The 15,722-nt window shown below is 37.9% G+C and overlaps 1 protein-coding gene across 5 annotated transcripts in view; it reads right to left on the bottom strand.

The window, feature by feature from the left end:
* myo16 (myosin XVI) overlaps positions 1–15,722 on the bottom strand; it is a 226,034-nt gene that overhangs the window by 34,468 nt on the left and 175,844 nt on the right. For all 5 annotated transcript variants that reach the window (XM_037539483.1, XM_017704691.2, XM_037539482.1 and 2 more), the window contains exon 27: positions 12,073–12,278. In XM_037539483.1, the coding sequence (XP_037395380.1) occupies positions 12,073–12,278 (206 nt within the window). The remainder of the gene's footprint in view (positions 1–12,072; positions 12,279–15,722) is intronic.

The following is a 15,722-nucleotide window of genomic DNA, read 5'->3' as shown; positions in this document are numbered from 1 at the left end:
ACATCTCTACCATACATCGTTTATCTACAGCTTTTCATTTATAACACATCTCTACCATACATCGTTTATCTACAGCTTTTCATTTATAACACATCTATACCATACAGCATTTATCTACAGCTTTTCATTTATAACACATCTCTACCATACATCGTTTATCTACAGCTTTTCATTTATAACACATCTCTACCATACATCGTTTATCTACAGCTTTTCATTTATAACACATCTATACCATACAGCGTTTATCTACAGCTTTTCATTTATAACACATCTCTACCTTACAGCGTTTATCTACAGCTTTTCATTTATAACACATCTCTACCATACATCGTTTATCTACAGCTTTTCATTTATAACACATCTCTACCTTACAGCATTTATCTACAGCTTTTCATTTATAACACATCTCTACCATACAGCATTTATCTACAGCTTTTCATTCATAAAACATCTCTACCATACAGCGTTTTTCTACAGCTTTTCATTTATAACACATCTCTACCATACAGCATTTATCTACAGCTTTTCATTTATAACACATCTCTACCATACAGCGTTTACAGCTTTTCATTTATAACACATCTCTACCATACAGCGTTTACAGCTTTTCATTTATAACACATCTCTACCATACAGCATTTATCTACAGCTTTTCATTTATAACACATCTCTACCATACAGCATTTATCTACAGCTTTTCATTTATAACACATCTCTACCATACATCGTTTATCTACAGCTTTTCATTTATAACACATCTCTACCATACATCTTTTATCTACAGCTTTTCATTTATAACACATCTCTACCATACAGCATTTATCTACAGCTTTTCATTCATAACACATCTATACCATACAGCATTTATCTACAGCTTTTCATTTATAACACATCTCTACCATACAGCGTTTATCTACAGCTTTTCATTTATAACACATCTCTACCATACAGCGTTTATCTACAGCGTTTCATTTATAACACATCTCTACCATACAACGTTTATATACAGCTTTTCATTTATAACACATCTCTACCATACAGCGTTTATCTACAGCTTTTCATTTATAACATCTCTACCATACAGCGTTTATCTACAGCTTTTCATTTATAACACATCTCTACCATACAGCATTTATCTACAGCTTTTCATTTATAACACATCTCTACCATACAGCGTTTATCTACAGCTTTTCATTTATAACACATCTCTACCATACAGCGTTTATCTACAGCTTTTCATTTATAACATCTCTACCATACAGTGTTTATCTACAGCTTTTCATTTATAACACATCTCTACCATACAGCATTTATCTACAGCTTTTCATTTATAACACATCTCTACCTTACAGCGTTTATCTACAGCTTTTCATTTATAACACATCTCTACCTTACAGCGTTTATCTACAGCTTTTCATTTATAACACATCTCTACCATACATCGTTTATCTACAGCTTTTCATTTATAACACATCTATACCATACAGCGTTTATCTACAGCTTTTCATTTATAACACATCTATACCATACAGCGTTTATCTACAGCTTTTCATTTATAACACATCTCTACCTTACAGCGTTTATCTACAGCTTTTCATTTATAACACATCTCTACCATACAGCATTTATCTACAGCTTTTCATTTATAACACATCTCTACCATATAGCGTTTATCTACAGCTTTTCATTTATAACACATCTCTACCATACATCGTTTATCTACAGCTTTTCATTTATAACACATCTCTACCATACAGCGTTTATCTACAGCTTTTCATTTATAACACATCTCTACCATACAGCGTTTATCTACAGCTTTTCATTTATAACACATCTCTACCATACAGCATTTATCTACAGCTTTTCATTTACAGCACATCTCTACTATACAGCGTTTATCTACAGCTTTTCATTTATAACACCTATATACCATACAGCATTTATCTACAGCTTTTCATTTATAACACCTATATACCATACAGCGTTTATCTACAGCTTTTCATTTATAACACATCTATACCATACAGCATTTATCTACAGCTTTTCATTTATAACACCTATATACCATGCAGCGTTTATCTACAGCTTTTCATTTATAACACATCTCTACCATACAGCATTTATCTACAGCTTTTCATTCATAACACATCTATACCATACAGCATTTATCTACAGCTTTTCATTTATAACACATCTATACCATACAGCGTTTATCTACAGCTTTTCATTTAACATATTTCTACCATACAGTGTTTATCTACAGCCTTTCATTCATAAAACATCTGTACCGTACAGCATTTAGTCATAGCTTTACATGCATTTCATATCTACTACAAACACTCTGCACACTTAGCAGAGCTAAATATGGGTCTATATGTAGGGTGCCTAAACCTTCTGCCTTGGGGGGCCAAAAAAAAAAAGATAACGTAAGATAAGATAAGATAGACTTTTATTATCCCACTGGGGGAAATTTGCATTGTTACAGCAGAATACACAGTAAGGAGATAAAGAGCAGTATGTAGACAAAGATGTGCATCATACAAAATATAAGATATACTATAGAAATAAATAAACAAGGCGTCTGTTAGCAGAAAAAAAAAGTAAAAAGAACGAGCTGCTGTAACGGCCTGCCACTCGAGTGGCGCCGGAACCGAAACTAGCTAGCTTGTAACTAGTTAGCTAGCTTGTTAGTCTCATATTTTTGCACAGTCACTACATGTGGAAAGCTTCAGACCATTTAACATTTACATTTACAGCATTTAGCAGATTATTCAGAGCGACTTACAAGAAGTGCTTGAGAAAGTATCTTTGCTAGTTACCAATAGGTTAGGGAAAAAGACAGTACTGAGCTCATATACTGCTAGGAACAAAAGTTGAACACAGAACTCTGTGCCGTACAATATAATACAATACAGTAAACTACAACATACAGTGCATTCAACAATAAACTACAATACACAGTGCAATACAATAAAATACAATATATAAGTGCAACACAATATATTGCAAACAATACTTAATTCAATGCTCATTTAAGCATGATGCCAAATGCTGTATTTTTCAAATACTGCCATGGTTCCCACACATACAAAGGAGACAATTTTGTCTTTATATTCCCTGAAAATAAATTCCTTACTCCAGCAGTCCCTAAATCTACTCTGGCAATGTGCTACTGGCTGTTATTACCACTGTCAATAACTATGTATGTGTTGTAACACCTGCTCATTTAGTGACCACCCTAGTTAAGGTCAAACAATATCATATTTAATTATTTTGTAATATTAAACATTTTGTTGAAGAAGAAAAAAAAAATACTGTCCTAGGCGAGAGGAAGTTAGGGCAATCTTCCCAGGCCAAGTTGAATGCCTTATGGGCCACTTTGAGCAGCCCTAAGTCTATATGAATTAGAGTTTTTGTAGGCTTTTGTTCTCCACATCATCTGAATACAGTAAATCGTAATGTGTGCATGTGGTATGACCTGTAAATGAACATATGGCAATTCTGAACTGACGTGCTGTGTGAAATCAGTGAAATTCTAAGACGACACAAAGATACTTTTGTGTGCCTGATACAGTCAAGAAATGATGCTCAGTGTACGGTACACTAAGCGTAAGGAGTTGTAAAAATGTACTGTGGTTTTTGTATCATTACACATTTTCATTTCACAGAAGTAAAAATTAAACCTGAGCATCTTGTGAAAACAAACTGTGTGTGTGTGTGTAACTATACACAACATTGTGTCTCAGAATCATTATAACTACCTATATGTAATTAAGCAAGCATGAGGGACAATGTTATCACAGCTAACATCATTTGATGTTATTCATAATAATTTATGCTCATGCTATTGTTTTACAACAGTTCAGTTCGTTGAAAAAGAAAAAACTACCTAAGTCCCAAACGTTGCACTGAACGCGCTTTAATATGGGCAATTCTTTGTGCCAAAAGTAGTAGTAGCCTTGGTTAGAGCTGTTAAACTGATCAGGTTTATCAGGTTTAGCTCAACTTTTTTAGTACACTTGTGAGTTTTCAGTTTTTTTGTGTTAAACTTTAAACTCAGTAAAGGTTAAATGAAAAGTTATGTAGCAACTTGGGATCAGTGGAACAACAGGAAATATATATGATACTTTTCTAAGCTTAACTTGAGCTCCATAACAAAAAATGCACTTTTATTATTATGTTTTTAACAGCGAAACATGTTTTTGTTTGATGTTGGGAAATGTTTCAGTGTCAGGACCTGCAACATTTCCCAACAAATAAACAAAAATGTGTTTCGCTGTTAAAAAAATAATAATAAACGTGCATTTCTTGTTATGGAGCTCAAGTTAAGCTTAGAAAAGTATCACATATCCCACCTTCATCAAAAACAGTTTCTAGGGGCAGTTGTGGGCTGGAGGTTAGGGAACTGGCCCTGTAACCTGAAGGTTGCTGGTTCGATCCCCAGTGCCGATAGTTCATGAGCTGAGTCCTTGAGCAAGACACCTAACCCCCAATTGCTCCCCGGGCACCGTGGATCGGGCTGCTCACCGCTCTGGGCAAGTGTGCTCACTGCCCACTGCCCCCTAATGTGTGTGTATGTGGTGTTTCACTTCACGGATGGGTTAAATGCGGAGATGGAATTTCCCCCATTTGTGGGATTAAAAAAGTACCACTTAATCACTTAACTTAAAATGTACAGAATCTACATATCTGTAGATGAACTATACAAACTCAACAAAAAACGTAATAAAAACATGACTAAATGGCGCACAAACCTTTGCATATAACGGTATATATTAATGGTGTGATACATTTTCCATGAGTGTGCTTTTTCTCCAACTACTGTTTCTAGAATTAACAATTTTGTGATGTGATGCTACTGGGTAGGAATATTGTTGTATCTATTTAAAACTCACTGCTCACTGCCCCTTAGTGTGTGTTTGCTCACTAGTATGTGTATGTGGTGTTTCACTTCACGGATGGGTTAAATGCGGAGGTGGAATTTCCCCATTTGTGGGATAAAAAAAGTATCACATATATATTCAGGGTCAGGACCTGCAAGCTAGCCTTGTTTCACTCTGGTCATTCTACAAAATCATGGCATTTATGCTCTGAAAATGTACAAAAAAGAAAGAAGTGCAGAACACAACACACAAATCAAGTTAGCAAAGGTTCCTGAAAAGGCCATGTAAAATGACCCTCAGCATCGGGCAGCATCATTCTCAAAAAAAACTCTATTTCCATCACAATCGGCTGGCCATTCTCAGCCGTCTGCCTCGCTTCAACAGCCCTCTCACCCTGTCTGGCCTGCTGCTGCCCCATTGTGATGCTAACACACACTTAATCACACACACACACACATACACACACCCACCCACATGCACGCACGCGCACTCGAACAAAAACAAACAGTACCCTTGGCACGACGTCACCCAGTAAGCCACTCACAGACTGCAAAACAACACGTCATGACAATGTGCTCCACAGTGAGAGAATGAGTGTCCACTCTACAGATTAAGGTAATAAAACAGAAAGAGTCCAGGTCTCTATCTGTTTACTGGCTATTTAACAAGAAAGACCACTGCTAACATTCAGCTCCCCAATTTAAAGGCATGGAAATGTAGTTTGGCATTCACACAAAATTTTTTCTTAAAGCTCCAATACACTGAACAAAGAGGTTTACTTGATTCAAATGTGTCTCCATAAGAATAAAGTCTATCAGTATCCGTCTTTCAGTTTACTAAATTTTAACAATAATTCTGTTGATCAGTGTTGATAAACCTGTTTAACATTTCAAGCTTATTACAACAACAACAAGGCGTATTAATCTGTAACTATACAGCTACAATGCAAACTGGCTAAATTATTCTTAAATTATAGAGGTGTGTAATAAAAAGCTGGACCCACCACCAGTTTCAGGCCTTATTAGGGTTTAATTAGTGAAAAAGCCCCCTCCCCCAGTATTTAGTTCCCTGAAGCTGCCATGACATGCTAGGCAATACAGATCCCCTTTGATCTCTCTTTAAGCACCTGTACCAAGGACGTCTTTTACCTCATGCTATCCTCATTCTTTAATTATGAAAAAAAGAAGGATTTCATCAACTTAAACATATATAGAAATTTTAATGAAGGCTTTTGCCAAAAATATCAGAATCCTTTATTGATCACAGAGGGAAATGGCAGATGCAATCATTTCAATGTCAGCCATTAGAAACATAACAAACAATAAAAAATAAAATGTATAATAGTTTAAATGTTAGATCACATTTAATCTTCCACAACTCTGCAACATGAGCATATGGAACAGCAATACTGTCTGCAGTGCACAGAGATAAACATGTGTTTAGGAAAGGGCTGCACTAATGTTTGGTACCATGTAGTTTCTGAGAGACAATAGCGGACAATAAACAGGTGGTCTTTGGTCCCAAGGAACACTCCACAATGGAGTAAATTGAAAGTAAAGTAAATTGAACACAGCTACTACACTTTTTTAGTGTAGTAGCAAGGTTAACATTAATGAAAACTATTAAGAATTAAATACATGAAAACTAAATCAAAACCATAATGTTTACTGCAAGACAAACTGAAACTTAATACTATGGAGAAAAATGTTTTAAATGCATGAAGGGTTCCAGTATATGTCATACCTCAGGACAAGGTGATGCTTGCAATCTAGTGAAGCATAGTCTATTTTGGTGCCAATAACTGAAATGCCAAAAGTCACTGGAAGGAAACAACCAATTTGGAATTACCTTTATTGCAGCCTGGTATCTGACAGAATTCTCAACTCAATACTAAAAACCACAGAATTAAAACTACAATTGTACTACCATGGTCATTATAGCATATCTACACATTATACACAGCTTTCAGCACGTAGAAACATTAAGCTTATCAGCAGACAATCTGCTCCATTTCAAACAGTCACAACATCAAACCATATCACATGGTGATCTGAACTAGTCTCCTGAGCCTCAACACAATCATAATCACAAGACTATCTGTACTGTTTAATCCAGTGTCAACATGAGACTGGAGATGGGCCAGTGAATTATAAGCCTCTGCCCAGATAAAGTGTCGGCAGTGGTGTGTCTGACCCCTTTCATCTCTCTTTCTGCAGTCTGTCTACCTTTTTCTGTCTGTCTCTTTCTCCTTCTCTCCACTGAAAGATTCATGATGTTTACAAAAAGATCATGGAAACTTCCAGCACCATGTGACCAGCAGTGTCCCAATTCATTATCTCAGTGGAATGTTACCATAATCCTTTTATCCTTTACACAGAAAGAGAGAGAGAGAGAGAGAGAGAGAGAGAGAGAGAGAGAGAGAGAGAGAGAGAGCAAGTGAGAGAGATCAAGACAAAGACTTGGGGATATCTAGAGCAAGACACAGAGAGAGAGAGAGAGAGAGAGAGAGAGAGAGAGAGAGAGAGCGAGAAATAGAAACAGACAGAAAGAGAGATAGAGAGAAAGACAGACCAGGAGAGAGGGGGAGTAGGAGGAGAGAGAATGAGATAAAATGAGTGAGATAGAAGGCATGGGGAAAGAAAGTGTGTGTGTGAGTGAGCAGTGGTGGACAGGAACTAAGTAAATGTAATTAGTTACTGTACTTCAGTAGTTTTTTCGTGTATCTGTACTTTACTTAAGTTTTTCCATTTTGGGCGACTTTTTACTTTCACTCCACTACATTTCAAAGTCAAATATCTTACTTTTTACTCCACTACATTTTGAGAAATCTGTTGTTCCTTTTGGTTTATGTGTTTATAAAAACTATTTTAATAGACATCACTAATTAACGACATTATATTAAAAGACTGGTTTACCAAGAGAGACACTGGAGTATTTTCACCTAAAATGAGTTCAGGAAGCGAGTCTTGGTATAAAAATGATTACAGAACATCAGAGCCATAATTAATTTTACTTTTACTTTCAATACTTAAGTACATTTGAAGGCAAATACTTTTGTACTTTTACTCAAGTTGAGGTCTACTTTTACTGGAGTAATATTTTACCTTGGGTAGCTCTACTTTAACTCAACTACATGATTTGAGTACTTCGTCCACCCCTGTGAGTGAGTGAGTGAGTGAGTCAGTGAGTGAGAGAGAGAGAGAGAGAGAGAGAGAGAGAGAGAGACAGACAGACAGAGAGAGAGAGAGAGAGAGAGAGACAGAGAGAGAGAGACAGAGAGAGAGAGACACTGCTATAGTCACTAAAGTGAATATAGTGAATATAAGTGCTATACTGAATAAATCTGAGAATTACAGGGATGAAGGAGAATAGGTCAAATTATCAAAAAAAATGAGAACAGAATGATCAAACATGAGACAGCCAAATTAAATCAGCTAAATAAAAAAAACATAACATTTACTGAAGGAGTAAACAAGAAAATGAGATCAAGTTGGAGTGGGGCAAAAGGACTGCAGATGGAGAGAAAATAGGCGAGGGATGGAGAAAGATGAGAAAGTGACAAATGCTGAGAGGAACACTTTGAGAGTGTGTGTCAGTGTGACACAGCGATGTGGCAGCGTGTTCCTTGAGGAAGAGCAGAGTCACACTGTACCCAGTGAATGACAGGAAGAACGACACACTCCACTCTCAGCATCTCTTATCAGGCAGAAAAGGAGAACACAGCACCTCTGCTGCAATTACACCCCTCTAGCTTCTTTTAAACCCCCCCTGCCTTCACATTGCTTTCTCCTTCTCTTTCTGCTCCTTTTGTCCCTCTTTTGGAGCAGATCAGCCTGACCTGTTCCAGGCATCTCCAAGCACACCCGTTTCCATCCTGCAGTAGGGACACTCAGGAAAGAGCTGCTAAGGTAGGCCCCTGCACATCTTTAATCATGATTACACAGTAAATTGAAAACTCAACTTACACACTTTCCTTTTACCTTAAATGTAGCTGATCAGTCAAGACTTACAAAGTTTACTATTTTGGGCATTGCAATAGAGTTATGAAGAACACGTAATGTAAACTTATAGCCACTAGCTTTGTATTGTGCAAATATATTACTAATATACTTAACAAGCTATTAATCTTGGCCATAAGAGTTTATTTGACTCCCTATTCATCTCTTTGAGGAAGTATTATTTGTCGTCATAATCCAATACCTGGTTTGACTAATCAATACTTCATTATGTCAAATCAAGGATTCTGGTGATGAAATTTTTAACAAATCTTTGAAATGGCTCGGATCACAGAGGAGAAATCTGGAAACAAACATTGGGGCTCATCCACCAACTGTTGTTAAGATGAAATCTCTTCTTAAAAGTTTTCATTAAGATTCCAACATTCATCAGAGTTTTCTTATTAGGGATTTATTCTTAGGTAAGAACAGAAGCTACATAGATGTAATAGCACAAAGATGTGAACAATTCTGTGGTTTAAGAACAAGTCATGAATCAGACGTAGATCTTTTCTTAAGACCTTTCTCAAAAACAAATAAAAAAATAAGTTATTGTTTAATGAAGTCCATTGCTCTTTAATGCATTTAATACATATATATCTTAAACAAAATTTTCTGAACTGTTTGTACAAAGTGCATACAAAGTGTGAGACAGTAGGTAGAAATAATAGATATTTATCGATCAAATGAAATCATCACAGACTTGTCATGCCTTGTTGCTCAAGTCAGACAACCAGCATATAAAAAAACACTAGCTAGCCAGAATACAACATGAAACCAACTGCCAAGTAAGAGCCTCCACAGAACCCAGCCTACTAGCACAGTTCAGTTGAATGATAGAGGAAACAGAGGTACTCAACCAGGGTACACATAGCTCTGGGATCAGATTAGTTTCCATATCGTACTGCTGAGTGGAAACGTTTTGCCTTGACCGATGAAGAACCAGCTTTGTAAAGAAACAATTAGGGCTTTTCTAAAAACTGGACAAAACAACAGTAAAAAATAAATTGATGGTTCAAGGTGGCTGCTATTGCTGTTTTTAGTTATTTAAAGTACTCCTGATCATTTGTCCCTTTGTAGAGATGCAGTAATTGGTAAGGTAGATGCTTTATTTACGAATTAGATACATTAATCTTGTAGCTCCAGGGCAAAACTATACAAAACTTCAAACACCAAACGTGCCTGGGTTGATCATTCAAATCTGAAATTTTGCCAAAATATACCATTAAAAAATATCACGCAGCTAGAGTCACATACATCAACCTGAGTGAAAGTGCACTTTAAATGTATCCGCCTTTCCGTGGCTTTTCACCTCACTTAGCCTGGGCAGCTGAAATATAAGCTAAACGTCTAATTGCAGGCAGTGTGTGCTGACTGCACAGAAAAGTCATGGCCAAGTCAGCAGCTTAATGTACAGCTGCTCTATCTGCACTCCGTCACCTCTCTGATCCCCTACCCTGTCCTTATGTACCCTTGCCTAGCCTGGAGCAGGCATGCATTATGAGGAGAAAAAAAACACTGGGAAAAGCTTACTACCAATGGATTAATCACAAATAAATCTGAGATCACAAAGATCAAAAATTCAGTTCACACTAATTTTTCAGTGCAAGGAAAAAGCAGGAAACATATTAAACAGACTAAGCCTAAAGCACTAAATGTAATATATTTTTTCAGTATTTAGTATTTCCAGCCTTTTTCTTTAGGTGCACTATTTATACTGTATTGCCAGAAGTATTCGCTCGTCTGTCTTCACATGCATATGATTCCTAATCTTAATCCATAGGGTTTAATATGATGTCGGCCCACCCTTTGCAGCTATAACAGCTTCAACTCTTCTGGGAAGGCTTTCCACAAGGCTTAGGGGTGTTTATGGGAATTTCTGACCATTCTTCCAGAAGTACATTTGTGAGGTCAGACACTGGTGTTGGATGAGAAGGCCTTGCTTGCAGGCTCTGCTCTAATGCATCTCAAAAGTGTTCTATCGGGTTGAGCTCAAGACTCTGTACAGGCCAGTCAAGTTCAACACCAAATTCACTCATCCATGTCTTTATGGACCTTACTTTGTGCACTGGTGCACAGTCATGTTGGAAGAAGAAGGGGCCATCTCCAAACTGTTCCCACGAAGTCTGGACCATGAAATTGTCCAAAATCTCTTGGTATGCTGAAGCATTAAAAGTTCCTTACACTGGAAGTAAGGGGCCGAGCCCAACTCCTGAAAAACAATCCCACACCATAATCCCCCCTCCACCAAACTTTACACTTAGTAAAATGCAGTCAGACAAGTACTGTTCTCCTGGCAACTGCCAAACCCAGACTCATCCATCGGATTGCCAGATGTGTGATTCGTCAGTCCAGAGAACACGTTTCTGCTGCTCTAGATTCCAGTGGCGGTGCTTTAGACCACTGCATTTGATGCTTTGCATTGTGCTTGGTAATGTAAGAGGCTTGGATGCAGCTGCTCAGCCATGGAAACCTATTCCATGAAGCGCTCTATGCTGTTATTGAGCTAATCTGAAGGCCACATGAAGTTTGGAGGTTTGTAGTGATTGACTCTGCACAAAAGTTGGTATCCTCTGCACACTATGCTCCTCAGCATCCGCTGACCCCGTTCTGTCATTTTATGCAGTCATTCCCAGTTGCTTCCACTTTGTTATAATACCACTGACAATGGACTGTGGAATATTTAGTAGCAAGGAAATTTCATGACTGGACTTGCACAGGTGGCATCCTATCACGGTACCATGTTGGAATTCACTGAGCTCCTGAGAGCGACCCATTCTTTCACAAATGTTTGTAGAAGCAGTCTACATACTTAGGTTCTTGGTTTTATATACCTATGGCCATAGAAGTGATTGGAACAGCTGAATTCAATGATTTGCATGGGTGAGTGAATACTTTTGGAAATATAGTGTAGGTTTTCAATTATGCCACTGTATCCCATCTGTAAGGGCATCAATTACCCACCCCTTCTTCTTTCAATGTGAATTACCAAAGGATCACCACTGAGCAGATAATATATGGGTGGTGGACCACTCTCAAAACACCAACAGGGTAGTGACAAAGTAGTGTATACTGCACTGACTCAAGTGTATCAGGTGTGTAGGGCACAGTTAAGCACAGAGTCACTGTTTTAAACCAAAGGTTTCTCCATATCAATACTGAACTGAGGAGTAAGAATCAGAGCACTTTACCTGCTGAGGAAGCCGGAGAAGGATAGGCGCACTGGGTAGCCATAGCGGATCATGCGCACCATCTCCAGCACCCCTACATACTGCAGTTGAGTGGACACCAAGAAACTGTCGAAGGCCTCTGGCTGGCCTGAACCATTGGGCCTCACACACTGCACAAAGTGAGGAGTGGATGCCTGGAGCTTACTGGTGATTTCAGATAGAGAGTTCTAGAAAGAAAGAAAGAAAGAAAGAAAGAAAGAAAGAAAGAAAGAAAGAAAGAAAGAGAGAGAGAGAGAGAGAGAGAGATGTAAGTTGTTGTTTGAAATAAAAATGACAAATAATGCATCCAGTCTGTCTGAATGACTTTGTTTACTTCCGTTTTGCTGCAGTATGAATCACAGTATATCCTCCTCAAGCCATCTGACAGCACTTATGAGACACAAACAGAAAGAAACTGTTTGCAGAATGATGATTTCATAGGCCTTGGCACTGAGTCAGCATGGCTGCATGACAGGCCTCTCATCATTTTGTGACATTTAGACTGACGGCAAGCAATGGCCAAGTGACGTTGGGAGGGATGGTACCGCTATAGCAATAACTTCAACCACATGCAATGTCCCAACAAACAACCAAGAACAATGACAACATCAGTAAATGCCAACAAATGCTAGCAGCATTAGCACTAGATTTATTATAGTTTGTGGGATTTTAATTCTTTCTCACAGTACTTTCATGTCCTTTCTTTTGCTCAGAAACCACTGCAACCACAGTGAAAATGCCAAGGTGTTAATGAGGAGGTTTTGAAATCCACTTTGGTGGAGGGAAGTACAGGGTGTTCCAGAGTGTGTAGGGAAGAGATGGGAAGTAGTGTCCAACCAGGATATTAGATGCAGTGTTTGGTTAGTTGTTAAAAACAGTAATGTTTTACAAATTACTTACAAATTACCCTTAAATTGTAATTAATTCAATGATTTAAAATAATGTCCACTCTTTATATTTTGAGGAGACTTGCTCACGTGCTAGTTTTTATAGAAACTGTTGGTGATGTAAATCATCTAGACTTAACAGGTAAATGTGATTACAAACACCAGTAACCAAACAACATTTTGGTATAAGACATCAGAAAACTTGACTCTTTCTATGAAGAGAACTGAGGACAAGAAGCAAAAAAGTTCTGGGAAGCTCTGCCCCTGCCCACAATATTTACACTCACTGGCCACTTTATTAGGTATTAGGTAGTAAAAGGTTGGACCCCCTTTTGCCTTCAGAACTGCCTTAATTCTTCATGGCATACTTTCAACAAGGTGTTGGAAACATTCCTCAGAGATTCTGGTTGGTTATTTGAGTTATTGTTGCCTTCCTATCATCTGGAACCACTCTGCCCATTCTCCTCTGACCTCTCACATCAACAAGGCATTTTCGTCCACACAACCGCTGCTCACTGGATATTTTCTCTTTTTCTGACCATTCTCTGTAAACCCTAGAGATGGTTGTGCATGAAAATCCCAGTAGATCAGCAGTTTCTGAAATACTCAGACCAGCCCGTCTGGCACCAACAACCATGCCACGTTCAAAGTCACTTAAATCACCGTTCTTCCCCATTCTAATGCTCGGTCTGCACTTCTGCAAGTTGTCTTGACCACCTCTACATGCCTAAATGCATTGAGTTGCGGCCATGTGACTGGCTGATTAGCTATTTGTTTTAACACAAAATTGTACCTAATAAAGTGGCCAGTGAGTGTATATTATTTAAAGCTTCCTGTTACTTTTATAGTAAAGAAATGTGACAACAGAGAACTATACAATTGACATATAATCATGAGAATATAAAATAATAATTTTAAAAAATGTTTAGCCTCTTAAAATTGCTATTGTATTAGTGACAAATACTTTCCTATCTGCCAGGCTCTAGTGGGAAGGGAACCAGCCTGATTTGCTGTGCGCATGGCACATGCTCCCATCTGCGTCATCACAGATTTAAGCAGAGAGAGCCTCTCTTCATGTGGTTACTGTGGACCTGAATCGGGAATGAGGTCACGGCGTGTGCTGCATAGTGTTGTGTGGCAATGATGTCACTCAGAAAAGTGTGAGTGTGTGTATGAATACTAGAATGTGATGTAATCTTATTTTGGTGGCTGTGTGTACCTCAATATGCTTGGAAAATACAAAGGGCTCTTTACACGGGAAGAGGGGGAGTGGTATGTGTTGACATCAGAGTGCAGTAAGAGCCGACTGTGTAAAGTTGTGTGTGACGCTAGTCTGCTCCTCTCTCCTACTGGGACAGTGAGACAGGGAGCCTGTTGTTTACTGTTCATTCATATGAACTTCACTAACGTCCAAAACTACATACTCATTCTTCCACTCACACATATGCTGGGGCCTAAAACTCTCACTGCCTATAAACCACAGTGCTAAGCCCAAGAGGTCTGTGATAGACAAGCTACTTCACTCCTTCTATATACATATATCTTAGGTTCTAATACTGAGGTTCTAATCGAATATACTTCATATACAGCACTGTGTAAAAGTCAGAGTTTAAAACTATTTGTCTTGGCAGTCACTGTATTTTTGCCAGGAAAACACAATACAACTTTAAATAGAAACAAACATAACCTCTTTTTATGTTTAAGTAGCTAAACTACACACTAGATAGTAACTGTTCTTACTGGGCTCCCTCAAGTGAAAAAAAAAAAATTCCACCCTCCTCCAGAACTATTCCTCTGTTCTACCTCCACCAGCCCATGACATACTCGGTCATCTTTAAGGACATATAGATTCTTTAAATGTGCATGGAGGAATCAAGGAGAGAGGAGACTTCCCCTGCAAAGAAACACACATGCATCCTACGCGGAAGTCTTTTTTAACTGCAGCAGGCAATGTAGGTGTGTGTTTCTCTGCCTCCACCTCATGTAATCTTTAGATGATTATAGTTAATGGAATGACACTGACAAAGGATGATCAAAGTTAAACTGATTTGGTTGAACTGTAATAAAGTATTCCTATGTGAAAAGTCAGTTTAAGTTTTAAATGCTTATTTTTAGCAGACCTGTGTTTTTTTCCTTTGGTTAACATGTTTAACGTGCATTCCTCTGTCATCTTATGATATTCTTGCATCTCTTTAGAGGGAAGAGCAAAGATTTGAAGAAAAGTGACCATGAAAAGGAAATGACGACAAACAAATAAATACATGAGACTCAGCCCAGGTCTTCAATAGGATTCTGCAGATATCAATATGATTTAGAGCACAGCATGACTTACTGCAAACTCTAAAAATGAACAAAACCTCACAGTGTAGCTGAATCTGCCAACAGCTATTTTAGACAACAGGTGGTTCTGACCACCCTGCAGAATCCCACTCTTCTTTATGTGAATCACGCAGCGATATGGGTGTGTACAGAAAATTACACACACATTTTTTTTATAGCGGTGGTGAAAAGGACCAGAAGAAGTCACCATAATCTAAATACAGCCATTTCATTTACTATTCAAATTCACCAGTGAACCTTCAGATTTTTTATGTAAAGCTGACTGTGGTAAAACTGTGGTAGATCTGAAAAAATAAGTTTGTTTGGGGACTATTTTGCCTTTCAATGCACTAAATGTATTTTTAAAAATGTTTTAGGTAAAATGCTTACCTCATCAATAATGAACAATCAGGCAGTGTATTCATA

This window comes from Pygocentrus nattereri, chromosome 6 (genome assembly GCF_015220715.1).
Source record: "Pygocentrus nattereri isolate fPygNat1 chromosome 6, fPygNat1.pri, whole genome shotgun sequence".
Taxonomy (NCBI): Eukaryota; Metazoa; Chordata; class Actinopteri; order Characiformes; family Serrasalmidae; genus Pygocentrus; species Pygocentrus nattereri.
The sequence above is the reverse complement of the archived record's forward strand: the minus strand, read 5'-3'. Positions and strand labels throughout refer to the sequence as shown.